The sequence below is a fragment of the Cyprinus carpio genome, chromosome A4 (assembly GCF_018340385.1).
Source record: "Cyprinus carpio isolate SPL01 chromosome A4, ASM1834038v1, whole genome shotgun sequence".
In the NCBI taxonomy this organism is placed as follows: Eukaryota; Metazoa; Chordata; class Actinopteri; order Cypriniformes; family Cyprinidae; genus Cyprinus; species Cyprinus carpio.
The window spans coordinates 23,356,030-23,375,349 of record NC_056575.1 but is presented as its reverse complement, the minus strand read 5'-3'; the positions used below and the strand labels follow the sequence as shown (position 1 = coordinate 23,375,349).

The 19,320-nt window shown below is 38.5% G+C and overlaps 1 protein-coding gene across 5 annotated transcripts in view; it reads right to left on the bottom strand.

Moving 5' to 3' along the window:
- LOC109058946 (scavenger receptor cysteine-rich domain-containing group B protein-like) overlaps nt 1–18,478 on the bottom strand; it is a 44,752-nt gene extending 26,274 nt beyond the window's left edge. For 3 of the 5 annotated variants that reach the window (XM_042744410.1, XM_042744433.1, XM_042744439.1), the window contains exons 1-3: nt 18,327–18,477; nt 17,944–18,016; nt 17,776–17,802 (exon numbers count right to left, since the gene is read on the bottom strand). In XM_042744410.1, the coding sequence (XP_042600344.1) occupies nt 17,776–17,802; nt 17,944–17,992 (76 nt within the window). In that variant the 5' untranslated portion in view covers nt 17,993–18,016; nt 18,327–18,477. Of the gene's footprint in view, nt 1–17,775; nt 17,803–17,943; nt 18,017–18,326 lie in introns of all 5 variants that reach the window. The other 2 variants (XM_042744427.1, XM_042744418.1) reach the window with 1 other exon arrangement.
- Nucleotides 18,479–19,320: the final 842 nt, after the last annotated feature.

The window sequence follows — 19,320 nt, the reverse complement described above, 5'->3', positions numbered from 1 at the left end:
ACAAAGTACTGCAATTCTCTGTTATTAATTTTTCCGTTCATTCATTTAATTTAGATGTGTATTTCTATGTTTTTTTTTTGTTGTTGTTTAGTTGTCTGCCCTTTTTAATTATTTAATTCATAAATTCATTTAAAAAAAGAGTAATAAAGTGTACAATAAAGTACAAACAAAACATATTATAATCACATTGTACTTGAATAAAGTTAAAGGTGTAATCTGCCGATCGTCCTGCAGGTGACCTCATAACTCTGTCATCTTATGATGCACTTAGGGCTTTACAATTACTATAGAGCACTCGTAGATCTATGATAATTTTCAAGTGCTACTTAAGTTACGATGCTTTTGGGAAACAGACCGTAATATTATGATCAGTCAAACAATCATTTTCACAAACTTCTTAGGCTTATGATGCTTTTGGGCCACCAACTGAGCAAATGTTACAAAGTTGTAATTGAAGCTCATAGCCTTTGATTGACTTTAGTATATTCATTAGTATGTTCATGCCATTGGGTGACATTAACACCTTAACTGCAGAATAAATGTTTTATATAAAAAAAAACTTGTAATTGGAAAAAAATGAAATAATATAATGATATATATCATATACAGTCAAGGCCAAAAGTTTTGGCAATGACAGAAAATTTGTGTTTTGCAAAGTTTGCTGCTTAATCTGTTGTGGTGTTCATGTTTTTTGATCCTGACACAAAATGACCAGCTAACATTAATTGTCTAATCATATCAGCAGCACATGTGAAAGTATGAATGAGTACTAGTCAGGTGAAATGTTACACCAGTGCAGATCTTGCTCAGGAATGGCAGCAGGTTGGTGTGAGAGCATCTGCACGCACAGTGAGGCCAAGACTTTTGGACAATGGCCTGGTGTCAAGAAGGGCAGCAAAGAAGCCACCTCTCTCCAAGAAAAACGTCAAGGACAGACTGAACTTCTGTAGGAAGTACAAGGATTGGACAGCAGAAGACTAGTGCAAAGTTATTTTCTCTGATGAAGCGCCCTTCCGACTATTTGGAACATCTGGAAAATCAATTGTTCGGAGAAGAAAAGGTGAACACTACCATGAGTCCTGTGTTGAGCCAACAGTGAAGCATCCTGAGACCATCCATGTGTGGGGTTGCTTTTCAACCAAGGTAGTGGGCTCTCTCATAATTATGCCCAAAAACTCTGCCATGAATAAAGAATGGTATCAAAACGTCCTACAAGAGCGACTTCTTCCAACAATCCATTAACAGTTTGGTGATGATCCGTGCATTTTCCAGCATGATGAAGCACCATGTCACAAAGTAAGTTTCATAAAGAAGTGTCTCAAAGATCATTACATTGAAATTTTGGATCAATGGCCAGGCAACTCCCCGGATCTCAATCCCATTGAGAACCTGTGGTCAGTAGTGATGGCAAGATGAAGCCTTATGAAGCATTGAAGCTTTTCAGCCAAGTGGTTCACAAAAGGGTTCATTTCATGAGGCTTCATTTGCTCACAATACCACCTGGTGGCCAAAGAGTGTAAAACATGCAGATACATTACAGATGACCTGATGTGATCTATGATGCACTGTTTTGCGCCAGTTAATGCTTAGAAATAATGTTTTTAAAAAAAAAAAAATTCACACGGACTTATCTATTTATATGAATATAATGTGTATTTTATAATGACTGTATAGCATAATACAACATAATTGTGTAATAAACATATTGGCTTGAAATGAATGGGGCTATCAAATGTGTGTAAATCAAGCCTTTTCTCATAAAAGGCGGGGGGGCAATATTATTAGTCTAAAACTGGAAAGTGACTGAGTTTAACAAGGCAGAGGACTGTGAATTTGCATGATTTGAACCACTTCCTGAACCAGTCTGGCCAAGCGAGTCTTCGGACGTCATCGCTATAAATTGATACAAGCCTCAATACACGCTTCACTGAAAGCTGCCAGGATTTCTCGACACACACACTCCGAAGCCTCGGCACAAAACGTAACATCACTAGTGGTCAGATATATATATATATATATATATATATATATATAGTGGGTACGGAAAGTATTCAGACCCCCTTAAATTTTTCACTTTGTTATATTGCAGCCTTTTGCTAAAATCATTTAAGTTCGTTTTTTTCCTCATTAATGTACACACAGCACCCCATATTGACAGAAAAACACAGAATTGTTGACATTTTTGCACATTTATTAAAAAATAAAAACTGAAATATCACATGGTCCTAAGTATTTAGAGCCTTTGCTCAGTATTTAGTAGAAGCACCCTTTTGATCTAATACAGCCATGAGTCTTTTTGGGAAAGATGCAACAAATTTTTCACACCTGGATTTGGGGATCCTCTGCCATTCCTCCTTGCAGATCCTCTCCAGTTCTGTCAGGTTGGATGGTAAACGTTGGTGGACAGACATTTTCAGGTCTCTCCAGAGATGCTCAATTGAGTTTAAGTCAGGGCTCTGGCTGGGCCATTCAAGAACAGTCATGGAGTTGTTGTGAAGCCACTCCTTCGTTATTTTAGATGTGTGCTTAGGGTCATTGTCTTGTTGGGAGGTGAACCTTCGGCCCAGTCTGAGGTCCTGAGCACTCTGGAGAAGGTTTTCGTCCAGGATATCCCTGTACTTGGCCGCATTCATCTTTACCTCGATTGCAACCAGTCATCCTGTCCCTGCAGCTGAAAAACACCCCCACAGCATGATGCTGCCATCACCATGCTTCACTGTTGGGACTGTATTGGACAGGTGATGAGCAGTGCCTGGTTTTCTTCACACATACCACTTAGAATTAAGGCCAAAAAGTTCTATCTTGGTCTCATCAGACCAGAGAATCTTATTTCTCACCATCTTGGAGTCCTTCAGGTGTTTTTTCATGTGTCTTGCACTGAGGAGAGGCTTCCGTCGGGCCACTCTGCCATAAAGCCCCGACTGGTGGAGGGCTGCAGTGATGGTTGACTTTCTACAACTTTCTCCCATCTCCCGACTGCATCTCTGGAGCTCAGCCACAGTGATCTTTGGGTTCTTCTTTACCTCTCTCACCAAGGCTCTTCTCCCCCGATAGCTCAGTTTGGCCGGACGGCCAGCTCTAGGAAGGGGTTCTGGTCGTCCCAAACGTCTTCCATTTAAGGATTATGGAGGCCACTGTGCTCTTAGAAACCTTAAGTGCAGCAGAAATTTTTTTTTATAACCTTGGCCAGATCTGTGCCTTGCCACAATTCTGTCTCTGAGCTCTTCAGGCAGTTCCTTTGACCTCATGATTCTCATTTGCTCTGACATGCACTGTGAGCTGTAAAGTCTTATATAGACAGGTGTGTGGCTTTCCTAATCAAGTCCAATCAGTATAATCAAACACAGCTGGACTCAAATGAAGGTGTAGAACCATCTCAAGGATGATCAGAAGAAATGGACAGCACCTGATTTAAATATATGAGTGTCACAGCAAAGAGTCTAAATACTTAGGACCATGTGATATTTCAGTTTTTCTTTTTTAATAAATCTGCAAAAATGTCAACAATTCTGTGTTTTTCTGTTAATATGGGGTGCTGTGTGTACATTAATGAGGAAAAAAAATGAACTTAAATTATTTTAGCAAATGGCTGCAATATAACAAAGAGTGAAAAATTTAAGGGGTCTGAATACTTTCCGTACCCACTGTATACACACACACACACACACACATTAGGTGGACAACCAAAATGCCTATTACCACCACGTGTACCGCTGCCGCAGGGCCACAGCGTTAACTGCAAGTCAGTCGCGTGTTAAAGTCGTTCATGAAACTACCGCCAGTTGACGCAAAGGGACAGTTTGCAGATAACAGTAACATTATAACTGTAACGGAGTGACAGATGCGAGACATGCGGACCTATATGCAAGCTTTTATTCCTTGACATGGTCGAAACAGTAGGAAACAAGTATGGTATGGGCAAGACACAAGAATAATCCAAGGGCAAGCAAGGGTCTCCGATCAGCAGACAATATCCATAGAGCTAGGCAGAAAGAGATAATCCAGGCACAGATAATAGTCCAGGCAAGGGCAAACAGAGTCCCAATGGCAAGACGGCAGGGTAATCCAAAAACAAAGGCAGAGATCGATACACGGGAAAACAGGCAAGGAAAGACTAGACTAAACTAGGAAAATAGACTGGCTCCGTTTCGCAGCTAACACTGGGAGAGTGAGAAACGCAGAACAATACTCAGCAGTTCGAGAGAGGAAGTCCAATGCTTATAAAGCGTGTCTGATTGATTGTAGCTGTGTGTGTAATTGGTCTCAGGTGCATGGTGTGATTGTTTTCAGGTGAGCAGGAGATTGATGACAGCTGTGTGCAATCAGTGTAATGGATGATAGGGAATGTAGTCCAGGGTATGTGTAACAGTCTGTGTAATGTGAGAGTCCATGTAGTGAGCAGGTGACCTCTGGTGGTGAGTGAACGGAAGTTCGAAGACCGGATTCATGACAATAACGTCCTTAAAAATCATTAGAAAATTAATTTTTAGAAAGTTTATTTCAAAACATAAGATCGTAGGTCGTAGAATGCAGCCTAACGCATCAACAACAACAACAACAACATAAAAAAGAAAAATAATTAAATTTACACAAAGGCTCTTACTGCACGTTATGTTTATTAAACGGTCATTATGAAAACCATAAAAGCTACACAATTTCCTTATGTTGTATTAAGGGGCTTTCATTTAGATCAACAGGCTTATGAAAGTTTTTGAATGAAAAATTCTGACCTTGGCCGTTGGTCCTCTATACAGGGCTGCACATTCATGAGACTATTCGCGTCACAATTTACTCACACCATAAAAATACAAAAAACTTGGAAAAAAAAACAATAAGTTGTGAGAAATCAAGATTAATAGGCTAAAAACGACATAAAAATCTAAAAATCATACAAAAAGTAGGATATTAACTTGGAATATTTAAATTACATTTAAAGAAGTATGCATTATGCCATAAATAAATAAAAGGGTTTAAAATGTGGCTTATTGTTGAGTGTTATAGGCCAGGCCTAGTTCTAGCACATATTTTGGCACTAGTCACATTAATGTCACAAATTATGAAAGGCTTGAAACTTACATTTAATAATTCGCTGATGTATTTCAGCAGGTCACACATACTTATTCGTTATCTGGCCTTTTTTAACATTTTATTCCTGTATACAGAGCCCATGACATGCCGAAAATTATGTCCGTGAATTAAGAATTTGATCACTTTTTATTGTTCCTTTGTATTAATTAAAACGTGTTTAAATAATAATTAAACAATTTTTTAATAATATAATAATAATAATAATACTGATAACAATACGGTTTAGCATAGGGCCTACAGAGTTTGGGCGTGCGGGAGATTGGGGGAATATGTAAAAAATAGAAAAGGGAATTAGATAACACAATACAAATTAAGAATTTTGTAATTTAATTAAAAAACAACCCATGATTCACAACATTCGTTTCCAAACACAGAAATCAGGTACAGCCCTGCACGGACCTCAAACCTAAGCCCTATAGCCGGCCTTTGGCCGACAGCATATTCTCGGCCCAAGTCTGACTGGAGCCCATGTCTTTTTTCTCTCTCTACTTCCTAATTATACAGCTGCTGTTGCAGCCATTAAAATAGTTCAGTTTTGTTTTTAATTGCAAAGTTATATGTCTTATTGTTTCATTAATAATTGATTTAGAAAAATGTTTGGAACATTTTTTGTTTGTTAAATTAAAGTGTGTGTTTTTTTTTTTTGAGTGACGACCAAGCGGATAGCAGCAGACAGCTGAGTTGATCACGTGTGATCAATTGAGCATTCTCAAATCATCACGACTTGCTTAAAATAAAATCTAGATCTGCACTAGACATAAAAGACTTAAAGCATATTACAATGTTAGTTTAAACATTTAAAAGTGCACTTGTCACAGTGTAAGATTAGGTTAAGGCACTGTGACTAGCCTCATACACAGTTAAACATTAATACATGGCAAACATTTTAACATCAAGCATGATTCGAATGCCGGCATATAAATATATACACAGATCTGTGTAATGTTGTAGTGTATTGTTCATCTGTGCTTAATGAGTATGTTTTATGTTGTTTAATCTATTGTGATCACTGTTGTTACTTTCCAACCAAACTGATCCAAGCACAATTTCATATCATCTGCCATAAAACATTGAAATAACCACAGACACAAGTTCTTGATCTACTGTCAGTTATTGGGCAATAAATGGGGGGGGGGGGGGGGGGGGGGGGGGGGGGGGGGGGGGGTGAGCATCTGGAGCATCCATGTGCGTTCATGTTTGAAGATGAAGAGCTTCCCAAAAGAGTAACCCTAGGATTTATGAGTTATAATGTAAGAGAATATGTACCAAAGCCCATGAGATGTTACAACTGTCAAAGATTTGGTCATACAGCCAAAACCTGCAAAGGTTTGATTATGATTATGAGCAGTGTGGTCACAAGGAGCAACCTAGATGTTGTAACTGTGGTGGAAATCATAGTGTGCCTTATGGTGGCTGTGAAATACTGAAAAGGGAAAAAGAAATACAACCGATGAGAATTCAGGGTAAGGTGACGTATGCAGAGGCTGTGAGGATAGTAAGTCAGACAGGAGGAAATGGAGAAAGAAGCAGTACAGTTAAGCAACTTGATAAGGATTCAGATCAGGCAAATAAAGAGAAGGTGATCGTTGACATTAAGAAACTAGTCACATTCATAGCAGGAGTAATCAATGCTATAATGGGGATTAAGTCTAAAACAGAGAGAATACAGATTATTGTAAAAGCAGCAGTCCAACATCTAGATATCAGAGGACTGACATGGGAGGAGGTAAGAAATGATCTCAGTATCCAAACAAGTCAAGAACAGTCAGGAGCTGGTTAGTGTGGATAATGGTTCTCTGTCTGCAATGGAATGCGAGAAGCTTGTTGGCTAATGGACAGGAATTTAAAAAGTTTACAGATGATTTGCCTAGTAAGCAAGATGTGATTTGTGTACAGGAAACGTGGTTGAAACCAAACTTGAATTTTAGAATTGTTGGTTATTCATCTGTTAGAAGTGATAGGGAGGAGGGAAATGGATCTGCTACATTTATTCAGCAAGATATTGCATATAGAGAGGAGAGAAAGATTATGTTGGTGTAGAGATCTGGACAGGTGAGGGAAAGGTTGTAATTATTAATTTTTATAATCCTTGTAAGAGGTTAGATTTAGATAACTTAATACAAATTGATGGGATGGATAGTGATAAGGTGTTGGTATGTGGGGATTTTAATGCACATAGTACTTTGTGGGGAGGATCTAGAACAAATACAAATGGGGAGGATGATGGAGCATTATGGAAAAGAAGGAATGTTGATCACATTAAAATAAAGATCCAGAGGCAATTAATGTGGTTGAAAAATGGTCATATCCATGGGGATTTAAGTTTTCAGTGGAAAAAAACTAAATCACTACTATTTACAAGGAAAAGGAAATCAATGGAATGGAGGTAAAAATATACGGACAATTGATTGAGCGAGTTAAAGTCTTTAAGTTTTTGGGAGTGTGGTTTGATTCCAAATTGATTTGGACTGAACATATTAATAATACACTCAGTCAGTGTGGGTTGTTGTAGGAATTTGTGTTTGTAGTCTGTAGTAAATAGCTGTTCCCTTTCGAAAGGGAACTCCACGCTGCGTCCTCTAGAGGGCGCTATGGGAACGCTGTCAGCGTTGCTGGTGTCTGAAGCATGAATGAAAAAACAACAATGAACTTGACATTGGCAGGCGGAAGCCTATGACGTAAGCTAATGAGCGACTGCAGATATAAAAGGGCACTTGTAGAACAAATCACCCTTTTTTTTGTCTTCAAGCCTCGTGTACTAAGCATGGGCGTTTGACTCACGAGGGAGTAGGATGCACTCACTGTTGCATTCGCGGAACTACTGGAGCAGAAGTCTGTACTCGAGTTTTTGCCAGCTATTGCACGAGCGCGTTCGCCTCTCGGTTGGGGTTGAACAAGCTTAATGCGATGTATTCGCGGCGGTTTCTGTTCTCGCCTGATTCTTGAGGGAATTAAGTGTTTGATCAGAATGTACGGCTCTCTGGGGAGATAGCCACGCTGCGAGAGGTGATTGCATTGAGAATGCCTAATTCTTTAGAAAATTTAGCGCCTCTCACCCGCGTTTCGGGTCTCGCAGCTGCCGAGGCAGTTAATCAGGCCGATCACGGGTATTGTAGGCGGAGCATGGAAGGAATCTGATGTGGAATGCTTTTTTCTTCCAGAATTCCTTTTGTATAGATTTATAGAATAGGAATTCCTCTCAAGTCAGGAGCCTCCTTCACCAATAATGTAGATAACCCACATTATAGGTGAAGGAGGCTCCTGACTTGAAAAAAAAAAGGCAAGTTTTTTGAGTTGTTAGGCTCTTGTTTGAGCCTCCTCTGAGCCTCCTCATCTTCTCAGCCCAGGTGTGAGGCTCTCTGTGAGCCTCCCTGATCAGCGGTTCTTGAGGGGGCTAGGCTGAGATCACAGTTCCTGGTTCTCTCAACGGAGCTCTGTGGAGCCGCTTAGACAGAACTATTAGTAGGTAGGCTCTATGTGAGCCTCACTAACTGCGTCTAGCATTGAGTAGTCAGGTCCTCTCTCGTTTAGAGACGTTACGTTGAGACCTCCACTCTTAAGAGCTCCTCAACTAGGTTGGGTGTTGGTAGGCTTCCTCTCGTTTAAGAGTGTTATCCTGCTGAAGTCTCCGCTCTCCATAGCTCCGCTTAGACAGCACTATTGGTTTGTAGGCTCCTTTTTTTGTGAGCCTCACTAACTGTCTTTAGCTCTGAGTGTTGTCAGGCCTCCTCTCGCTCCTGAGGGTCTTCATGCTGAGGCCTCCACTCTTAAGAGCTTCTCTAAGAGGGTTGAGTGCTTGGCTTCCTCTCGTTTTAGAGTGTCATCCTGCTGAAGCCTTCGCTCTTAAGAGCTCCATCAGGGGCAGTGATTGAGTTTGTAGGCTCTTTCTTTGAGCCTCACTTACTGCCTCCAGCGCTGAGTGTAGCCAGGTCTCCTCTTGCTTTAGAGAGTTGTTATGCTGAGACCTCCACTCTTAAGAGCTCCCCTGCCAGGGTTGAGCGTTGTTAGGTTTCCTCTCGATTACAGAGTCATTCTGCTGAATCCTCCGCTCCCCAGAGCTCCGCCTAGGCAGTATAGGGGTGTAGGCTCTTCTACTGAGCCTCACTAACTGCCTTTGACGCTGAGTGTGGCTAGGTCTCCTCTCGTTTTAGAGAGTCGTTATGCTGAGGCCTCCACTCTTAAGAGCTCAAACTAGGATTGAGTGTGTAGGTTTCCTCTCATTTAAGAGAGTCATTCTGCTGAAGCCTCCACTCTCCATAGCTCCGCTTGGACAGTACTTTTTGTAGGTAGGCTCCTCTTCTTTGGGGAGCCTCAATAATTGTCTTTAGCGCTGAGTGTAGTCAGGTCTCCTCTCGTTCTAGAGAGTCGTCATGCTGAGGCCTCCACTCTTAAGAGCTTCTCTCGGAGGGTTGAGTGTTAGGCTTCCTCTCGTTTAAGAGAGTCATCCTGCTGAAGCCTTCGCTCTTTAGAGCTCCGTCAGGGGCAGTGATATGAGTTTGTAGGCTCTTTTTTGAGCCTCGCTTACTGCCTCTGGCGCTGAGTGTAGCCAGGTCTCCTCTCGTTTTAGAGAGTCGTTATGTTGAGGCCTCCACTCTTAAGAGCTCCCCTGCCAGGGTTGAGCGTTGTAGGTTTCCTCTCATTTTAGAGAGTAATTCTGCTAAAGCCTCCGCTCCCCAGAGCTCCGCCTAGGCAGTATAGGGGTGTAGGCTCTTCTACTGAGCCTCACTAACTGCCTTGACGCTGAGTGTGGCTAGGTCTCCTCTCGTTTTAGAGAGTCGTCATGCTGAGGCCTCCACTCTTAAGAGCTTCTCTAAGAGGGTTGAGCGTTAGGCTTCCTCTTGTTTAAGAGAGTCATCCTGCTGAAGCCTTCGCTCTTCAGAGCTCCGCCTAGGCAGTAGAGACCTCACTACTGCCTTTGATGTTGAGTGTGGCTAGGCTGAGGCTTCCACTCTTAAGAGATCCCCTACCAGGATTGAGCATGGTAGGTTTCCTCTCATGTAGAGAATCATTCTGCTGGAGCCTCCGCTTTCCTTAGCTCCGCATGGACTGTAATATTGGTAGGTAGGCTCCTCTTTTTTGAGCCTCGCCAACTGTCTTTAGCGTTGAGTGTTGTCAGGCCTCCTCTCACTCTAGAGAGTTGTCATGCTCAGGCCTTCACTCTTAAGAGCTTCTCTAAGAGGGTTGAGCATGGTAGGCTTCCTCTCATTTTGAGAGTCATTCTGCTGGAGCCTCCGCTCCCCAGAGCTCTGCTAAAACAGTACTATTGGTATGTAGGCTCCTTTTTCTGTGAGCCTCGCTGACTGTCTTTAGCACTGAGTGTAGTCAGGCTGTTATGCTGAGGCCTCCACTCTTAAAAGCTCCCCATGCAGGGTTGAGCGTCTTGCTGAAGCCTCCACTCCCCAGAGCTCCGCCTAGGCAGTAGTCACTACCTGCCTCTGGCGTGGAGTGTGGCTGGGTCTCCTCTCGCTTTAGAGATTCGTTAAATACTGAGACCTCCACTCTTAGAGCTCCAGACTTGGACGGTGAGCAGTCTATGATGATTGAGCATGAGCCTGCCGTAAAGCCTAGCATTTCACTAGTAGGGATGCTGTTCCTAAAGTCCTGACTTGGGAAAATGGTTACCTAGGCACTTTTCCCTCAGCATGGCGGCGTTGGTATACCGTTCCCATAGCGCCCTCTAGAGGACACAGCGTGGAGTTCCCTTTCGAAAGGGAATGTCTCAGGTTACGCATGTAACCATGGTTCCCTGAAAATAGGGAACGAGACGCTGCGTCTCTGTGCCATGCTTCGGCATCATGCCGTGTCTCCTCAGACAAAAAAGAGGGTGATGTGTTCTACAAGTGCCCTTTTATATCTGCAGTCGCTCATTAGCTTACGTCATAGGCTTCCGCCTGCCAATGTCAAGTTCATTGTCGTTTTTTCATTCATGCTTCAGACACCGGCAATGCTGACAGCGTTCCCATAGCGCCCTCTAGAGGACGCAGCGTCTCGTTCCCTATTCTCAGGGAACCATGGTTACATGTGTAACCTGAGACGTTTTCTTGCTTATGTGGTTCAGATCAATTGATTTAGCTTAACTAGCTTGTAAATACTTTGTATATAGTGTATATTTTGTACAGCTTTATTTTCTTTTTGATTATTTTGTTACTTTTACACCGTGTGTTGGGGTTTGTTACCACGTGTGTGCACCAATAAAGCACCCTTCACCTGACTCCAAGCGGCTTCTGTGTCACTTTTGCCTTGTATCCCCCCAGTCAAATCCTAACTGCACTGTTAGGCACATATCTAAGCATCTGTGTGGAGAGTGGAAGCTGAAGCATGCTTAATGAATGGAGGCATCGGCACAATCACTTCATTTTGTTCTTCATAACAGTGGAAACAACTTGAAGTATGGCATCTTTTCTGCTCATACAGATAAGACTAATATGACATTCAGAACTGTAAATGGTGTACCCATATTTTTGTGTGCACTCACAATATCAACAACAGAGAGACAAAAACTTTTGTTTTGTTGTACTGTTTTATACTTGTTTTGCACTGTTGTAATTGTACGCAGCAACGCTGCAGTCATTTTGGCAATACAAATGTAAAAATATATTGCAGTAAGAAGAAACTGTCCCAGTTTAGTTTCATTATTGGGCAATTCCAGCGTTACTGAAGTGACATTCGTCAAAACCTGAAATATAAATTCTCACAGAATGCATTCATTGCTAATATATTGAACCATCTCTTAATGTTTTTCTAAATCCCAAATAGAGTCCACTCCAGACATCAGAAAAGTATCCGTCTATGAATGTGTTTTATAGGCTAATTTAGATTTGGGAAATACACATGCGTTAAGGGCGTGACAAAAAAAGACCTAAGTTTTTGGGAGACATTTTGTAGACTTTCTGTGATTTACAATGCACAAACCAGATTCAACAATATCTGCAGAATGGGGAGGGGTTGACCATTCCAGAAACATACAATATCAATTTTATTTAAATTTTCGGTTTTGTGTTTCAGAGGAAGAATCAGTGTTAAGGATGCGTCATCTCTCCGTTAAGGACTGTTCTTAAAGCAGAATTTATGCAAATGCGTAATGCTTTAAAAACTTTAACAGATATGTATTTAATAGGGCTGCCCCCCATGTAAGATTTTTCTAGTTACTAGTAGTCGTTCATTTAAGTAATTATTCAACTAATCGCATGTTTATATTAAATTAACATAGTCTACTAATCCATATGAGCCTTAATATATTCCGTGCTCAACCACACGCATTAAGTTTGCCAAGGAGCACAGGCAGAAGTAGCCGTATAATTGTGAAAAAGGAGACATTTAATTTATTTATTAATAAATTAATGTTTTCTTGTCGGCTGCAAGATTAAATTCATGGTGCTGACTCTCATCTCCACAGTACTGGACGCGCCTTTAGTTAGAAATGCAACCTTCACAGATTACATAATCAGGGAGTATTTGCTTTGTTTTGATTTGGTTTGTTTAAAAAGTAGACATTTCAAGCTTTCTGTATAGGCCTAAATATTTCTCATGTATGTGAGGCAACCCAAATATAAGTTATTTCAATATCAGGAAAAAATTCTGTTGATCACGAGGGCGCCTCCCTGTCAAGCATGCACATTAATAATTTTTCAAAAAAACACTTGAATATAAATAAAAATAGAGCACATTTCTTTTAGGTTACAGTATGGGATCCGCAGTAAAAAATAAATCTTCACAAGTCTACATCCGAGACAGATGCAGTTATAACCTGTAAACTGAAGGCTATTTGACGTTTTATAATTATCTAAGATGTTCATACTCCAATTGGTTGATAATTAGTTGTTCTTGATCAATATTAAATGGATGTATGACTCTCATAAACTTGTTTTAATAAATCCCAGCTGGCACATGACTAACCTTCAACGTTGAAATAAGGTCAGTTGTTGTTTTAACGTTGAAACAATGTTGATGCAATGTTTAATGCTGACACGACGAACCTTCAATGTTGAAATATAGTTAAAACAATGACAGTTGTTGTTTCAACGTTGAAAAATGTTAAATGCTAAATGGTTGAAAAAGGTTAACAAAAACACTTGTAAATCAATGTTTTTTTTTTTTTTTACAAGATCTCTGAGTTGAATGAACTTAAAGTTTTCAACAGCATACAAAAGAAATTTCTGCCTTTTAAATTATTATTATTAAATTATTTAAGATTATTATTATTTTAATAGCATTTTACAATATTTTGATCAATTAAATATAAATCAATGTTAATACATTTTAATTTAATCTTTATTTGAGTAAAGTTTTTTTTTCTTCACATTTAAGTACAGTACAGTTATGTAACTTGTTACAACACATTTTAATTTAATAATTTAAGTTTTTTATTTACCAGTATAAGCACAGTGCAGTGTAAATGTTCAAACTGTGTTTACAATGTTAAAGTGGCTGACAACAATAAATATTCTTATTAGGAATTAAACTGCTTAATTTTTGAACTGTGCAGAGCTGTAGCTGAATAGTTAGGTCTATTACGCTGCTGAAATTTAATGTTGGTCATTATGGTGGTACTTAGAGAGCCAAAGTGTTACTTGGTATAAAAAGTAGAGAACCACTGGTTTAAAGAAATGGTATAAAATTAAATCCTGCTTTTTAAGAACTTTTCAGTAAACCATTTCTTCTTTAATCCATCTTATTGGCAAATTGGTAAGGAATTGTTCATCTGCTACATTGCACTGCCACTTCTGGTAGAGATACATTAGCCAAATGTCCACTGTTGGGCCAAAGAGCATCAGCGCCGTGGATCATTTCAGAAAGTTAACAGCTAACACCAGCATTAAAGAATTTTAAAAATAATTTTAGTTCAAAACTCACTTTCAGACAGCATCGAGTGTTTGAAATAACCTGATCCGATGTGGATTATGATCACCATACAAGGCAGAAATATTTATAAGCGATGCAAAAGACTATGCACGTTAGCCATTAACGTACCATAATAAACATGGTAAATACGACCACTTGAAGAAATCAGACATAAGCTTATTCTCTATCACAATTGTGTATTTATTTAGTAACATATTTTATCTGTCATAAGTCTTGTCTTGAGAGTTTAAGCTCCGCATATGTCATAAAAATATAATAATGGTGTTTGTTCGGGAACATTTATAAAAATATAGAAATTATCATTCTTTGTAAATGTGATGTATACTGTGACTATAGATAAACAGAAACAGACTCAACTGAATAAGTAGGCTAGGTAGGCCATGTTCATAACACTTTATTTCTGTATGACTAATTTTCAATCCTGATAAATTAATTCATTATGATCAATGTATCACTTATTGTAAAACATTGATGCTTTTGGATTTAAACCTTTAACAAAAAATGCAAACAAAAGACTGCTTTTATCATGTTCGTTTTGTGATCGTGCTAGTTCCAGTGACTTATTTCTTATTAGTTTTCTTATAACTTCTCTTTGATGGTGAAATTATTGGGTTGTGTGACGTTGTTCCTGAGAGGCGTGTAAAGGGCGGGTTTTAGTGACGCGCCGCAGGGCTTCTGGCCAGACGGTGGAAACACATCATGATTTTGGCCTCGGTATTTTGGCCTCGGTGCTACAGGTCCAAGGCTATTAGCCCGCCCAGCCCGGCCCGTTTAAAGCACTGGCTCACACTGGCCTGACAGTGGAAAAGCGGCTATTGACCTTTTGTGTTAGGTTTTGATTTTACTTGGTTTAATAAAAATGTACACTTGTTTTACTAAATTCTGTATAGTTAGGTTTCTGATTAAAACAGTGTAACTGGGGGCTCTGAAAAAACTGCTTGTGTATAATTTGTTAATATTGTAAACTTTCATATGAATACATTAAATAAGTGTTTTATGAATAGTGTTGTGTACTTTGTTTCCGACCCCACTGTTATTGAACTGTAAAATGAACATTTTGTGATTTGTTTTGCCTTCAGTTTTCAGTTTAAAGATATTTCACAATATCAAAGTTGATATTTTGAGTATTTCTTTTTGGTGTTTTTGTTTTTATTTATACAGGACAGTACAGAAAAGTGCACAAGTGAGAGAGAGTGGAGGGGACGGCATCAGAAAGGACCTAGAGCTGGAACACTTTCAAGGATCACACGAAGCACAACCACAAAAGGCTGTTAGTTCTAACATTTTAGGGTTGAAATTGTCTTTCCCTCTCAGGGGGCCCCCTCTAATGCGGGGCCCTTGGAATCACCCTAACCTCCCCCCCACTTACAGCACCCCAGATTGCAGGTTTCATTCTTGAACTGTTCAACACATTTTCACTGCACAAATGTACAAATCTCTTGTAATGAGACACATTAGTAAAACATGTTTTCACAGAAATTTTAGTTTTCCACCAAAATAAAAGATCAACTGGTTTCAGTCATGAATGTACAAGTGTTTCTCTTGCAAGTGCAGCGCAAAATATGCATATTATTTTACAAAAACCTTTAATTATTATTGTATTTGTATTGTTCTTCAGCACGTTATAAACAATACATCCATGCACAAACACTTCAAGCTAATGTTTGGGATTATTTTCATCTGTTTTATACAGTATGTTTCCAAAATAAAACTGCTGTTTTACAATTTTGAGCATGTGGTAGTTTATTGAAGTTGATTATAAAGCCATTGCTGCCAGTCATTTGATTTTTAACCTTTATAATGTACAGTGTTGATCTAAATGCAAACTAGGCTCTAACTGAATGTACAGTTGTGTATTCACCCATGTTGAAAGTACAACAGTGAAACAACGTCGCATTATCAACGTTGATTCACTTTGCAAAATCAACACCTAATTCAACATTAATCCAACGTCTACAGAACGACCATAATTCACTCATGATGAAAGACAGTGAAACAGTGTCGTGATTGAAATGGTGAAACAACGTCACAATATTCACTTTCACTTTTTTTTTTTTCCAATATTAACGTTGATCCAATTTGCAAAATCGAAACATAATCCAACGTTGATTCAACCATGGTACCGACGTTGATTCACCGGTGAATCAACGTTGAAATGCTGGCTGGGATCTCTTTTGTATTAACTGATACAGATACAAATCAGGTTATGTTAAATATTATTGTTCAAATAATTATAAAATTCTACGGACTGCAAATAAGATTGTAATGCATATGCAAAATGTGAAACTGCAAAGTGATGTAATAAATGAAAATTATTTTTTTACATGCAGTGACACAAAATAAAACCAAACAAGATTTGCAATGAAGAAAAAAATATGTAGGCATAAGAATAAAATGATGTAACCCCACAGCACATCTCTTGCGCGTTGCACTCAGCACCATGCGCACCGTGCAAATCTTGCACTCTGATACACTCCTGCAATTAAATGCGGCTGCAATTATATATATATATATATATATATATAAAATTTTTTTTTTTTTTTTTTTTTTTTTTTTTTTTTTTTGTTTTTTTTTACTTTGTATGAAAGCCAGTAAAAGAAGGCTCCCTTTAAATAGCTGAAGTTGTCAAGTAATGAAGCTTTTCCCCTCTCTCTCTTTTATTTATTTTTTACATTGTGTGCACTTTGTTGATTATAATGAGAGAACTTGAGTTTAAGCGTGAGTACGTTTTATTAATCTGTAGCTTCTTTTCAGTTTCAATTATTTAGCTAAATCGTGGCCAGGTTTAATTTATTCTTTTCTTGTTTTAGTTAGGCCTAAATAATAGGAGTAAAATTATACAGTGCCTCACGTTTCACTAAAATAAATGAAATAATTTATAAAACACGCAACAATTTATTAATAAATGTATACAAATATCTTCTCCCCAAGTAGTTCTCTGTCAAAATAAAGGACAGGTAACGAATAACAAAGTATGTGCGTGGCAAAAATGTATGCTGTTTTATTAAAGGAATTTTAAAATATAAATTAAAAATGTACTTGTGACAAATATTAAGTAATGTGAGAATATTGACATTTTGCATGTATGAAGCCTAGCCTACTAAAATAGGCCACAACTTAATGCTCCGATGCAAAGTAAACCGGCATATCTTTAAGATAATATAACATATTGTTCATATTATATAAATAATACTGCACACCTGTTAAATGTTTCAAATCTAAAATATGGTGTAATACTGTGTAGCTTAGAGTAAATATAAGCACAGGCTCATAGGCTTGACATTTATCCTGCTTGATTTCTTTCTAAGAAACGCACATAACTTCATAAGTAGGCTACTAAATATTAATCTGTGAATATTAAATATTTTAACTACAGTGTTTTTCTTTAATTTTCCCCAACTGCAGTCGTCAAATGTAACACATTAGCAAGGCAAAGCTGAGGGATATTTGCAAAAATGCTCTTTGATGCATTTGCTTGATAACTTGTGGTTAAAGCACCACTCAGCGGTCACAAGGTGCAAATGCACTTTGCAGACGCGGCGGCTGCGCCGGCGGCGGTAAAATCTCATTCTGGTTGGCCACCTACTGTATATAGCCAATAAAAGCCTTTAAAACTACTACATTCTTCCGCAGCCTTGAGAAAAGGCCAAAACAAGATCATTCCTCCTGAACAAATCTGGTGGTAATACTAAAATTTGAATTGACTGAACACACTCTATGAGCAACAAGATTAAGAAGTTTTTAGGAATTGCTAGAGGTGTGCAGTTCCAAACATGGGAGAAAGATAATAGATTATAATAATTAATGATATAGTGGAAAACTTACCTGGTGTTTGTCCATTGATTATTTCACCTGTCAAATACAGAATATACACATTATGCTTTAATTTTTGTAAAGTGGTAGTTGGATTTTTATTTTTTTTATTTGTATTTGTAATTTTAGTGTCAGATTCTTGGCCACAATTCTGTATTGCTAGAATTGTAAACCCCTCACCATTATTAAGCAGCAGCAGAGACACGCACAATGAGATTAAAAACCTCATTATGAGAAACTGCACCTCCTGCACCTGCACATTTATAAGTACACACACACACACACACACACACACACACACACACACACGTATGTATAAACATTATAAATAAACTTTACAATAAAAGATAAAAAGTCAATTAAGAAGCAAACATATTATAGAATAAATATTATTTAAAAACTTAAAACATTAATGTACACACACATTTTTGCAAATACAATACAAATACAAGTGCAAATACAATCTCTGGAACAAGCATTGGTATATTTACACAAAGAGAATTACAATTTTAGAAAAATACATTAAAAGCAGATGGGATGAATAACAGAAAAGTTTTTTTTACCAGAGAAAAATGCAGAGCAGAGCAAATTCAAGGAGATTCTCTCTTTACCAGCGAAAACAGCTTTACCAGAATACAGTGATGCTGAACTGCAGGTGTCAGAATCTGATCAGCACCTTTATTTATACATGTGGGCAGACCATGACTGAAACTTAAGTATTACTCAACAATACCTTAAAACCTGTTTTTCCTTTCCACACCTATTTGTTTGTAAATTAATCAGTGTCACCTTTAGTCCCCTGTGTTTACCTACCATGTCACACAATACAGATCGTTTGAAAGCAGCTTTACAGGAATAAACAGGAAAGTCATGATTCAATGTAAAGCAGCTCTAAAAAGAAAATATTGTCATTGTTCAGCTGAGGTCAGTTCAGTGTTGATTCAGTTTTTTTTCAATAACTGTGTAAAGATCACCAAATATGAAATGACTTCTGAATGAAATTATAAAACAGCTCTGTAGAAAAAACCTTGGGAGAAACTAGGCTCAGTTGGGGGGGCAGAAATTTCTCTGGCCAAACAAACCAACATGGGGTGGTTAAGGCTTGAATAGGCTTGCGATAGGTATTGACAGTGTTACTGGAGTTAAGTTGCAACACCAGTTCGTCACTTGCCCACCATGGCACCGCCCCACCATCTTTTTATTTTAATTTTTTTATAGTAATAAAAATAATTTAGCTCATTTAGAGAACATACACTACAATTAAAAAATGACCGCAGCTGCTCAATACAACATGCCGAACAACAGTCGCATCACAGAGCAGCAGCAGGAGTCAGATTTAATTTAACACATGAGGAGACTGAGTCAGGTTTACTGACAAGAAGTGTGAGACAAGAAAGACAAGATGATGGCGGAAGATTTAGTTTCAAAACGAAATGCAAAAACATCTGTTTGGCGATATTTTTGATAAAAAAATTCCAAAATCGCCTTAGATAAACTGTAAAAGCCAATTGTTTTTTTTTTTTTTTTTAAAGCAGCAGACAAAAAACTTTTATTTTT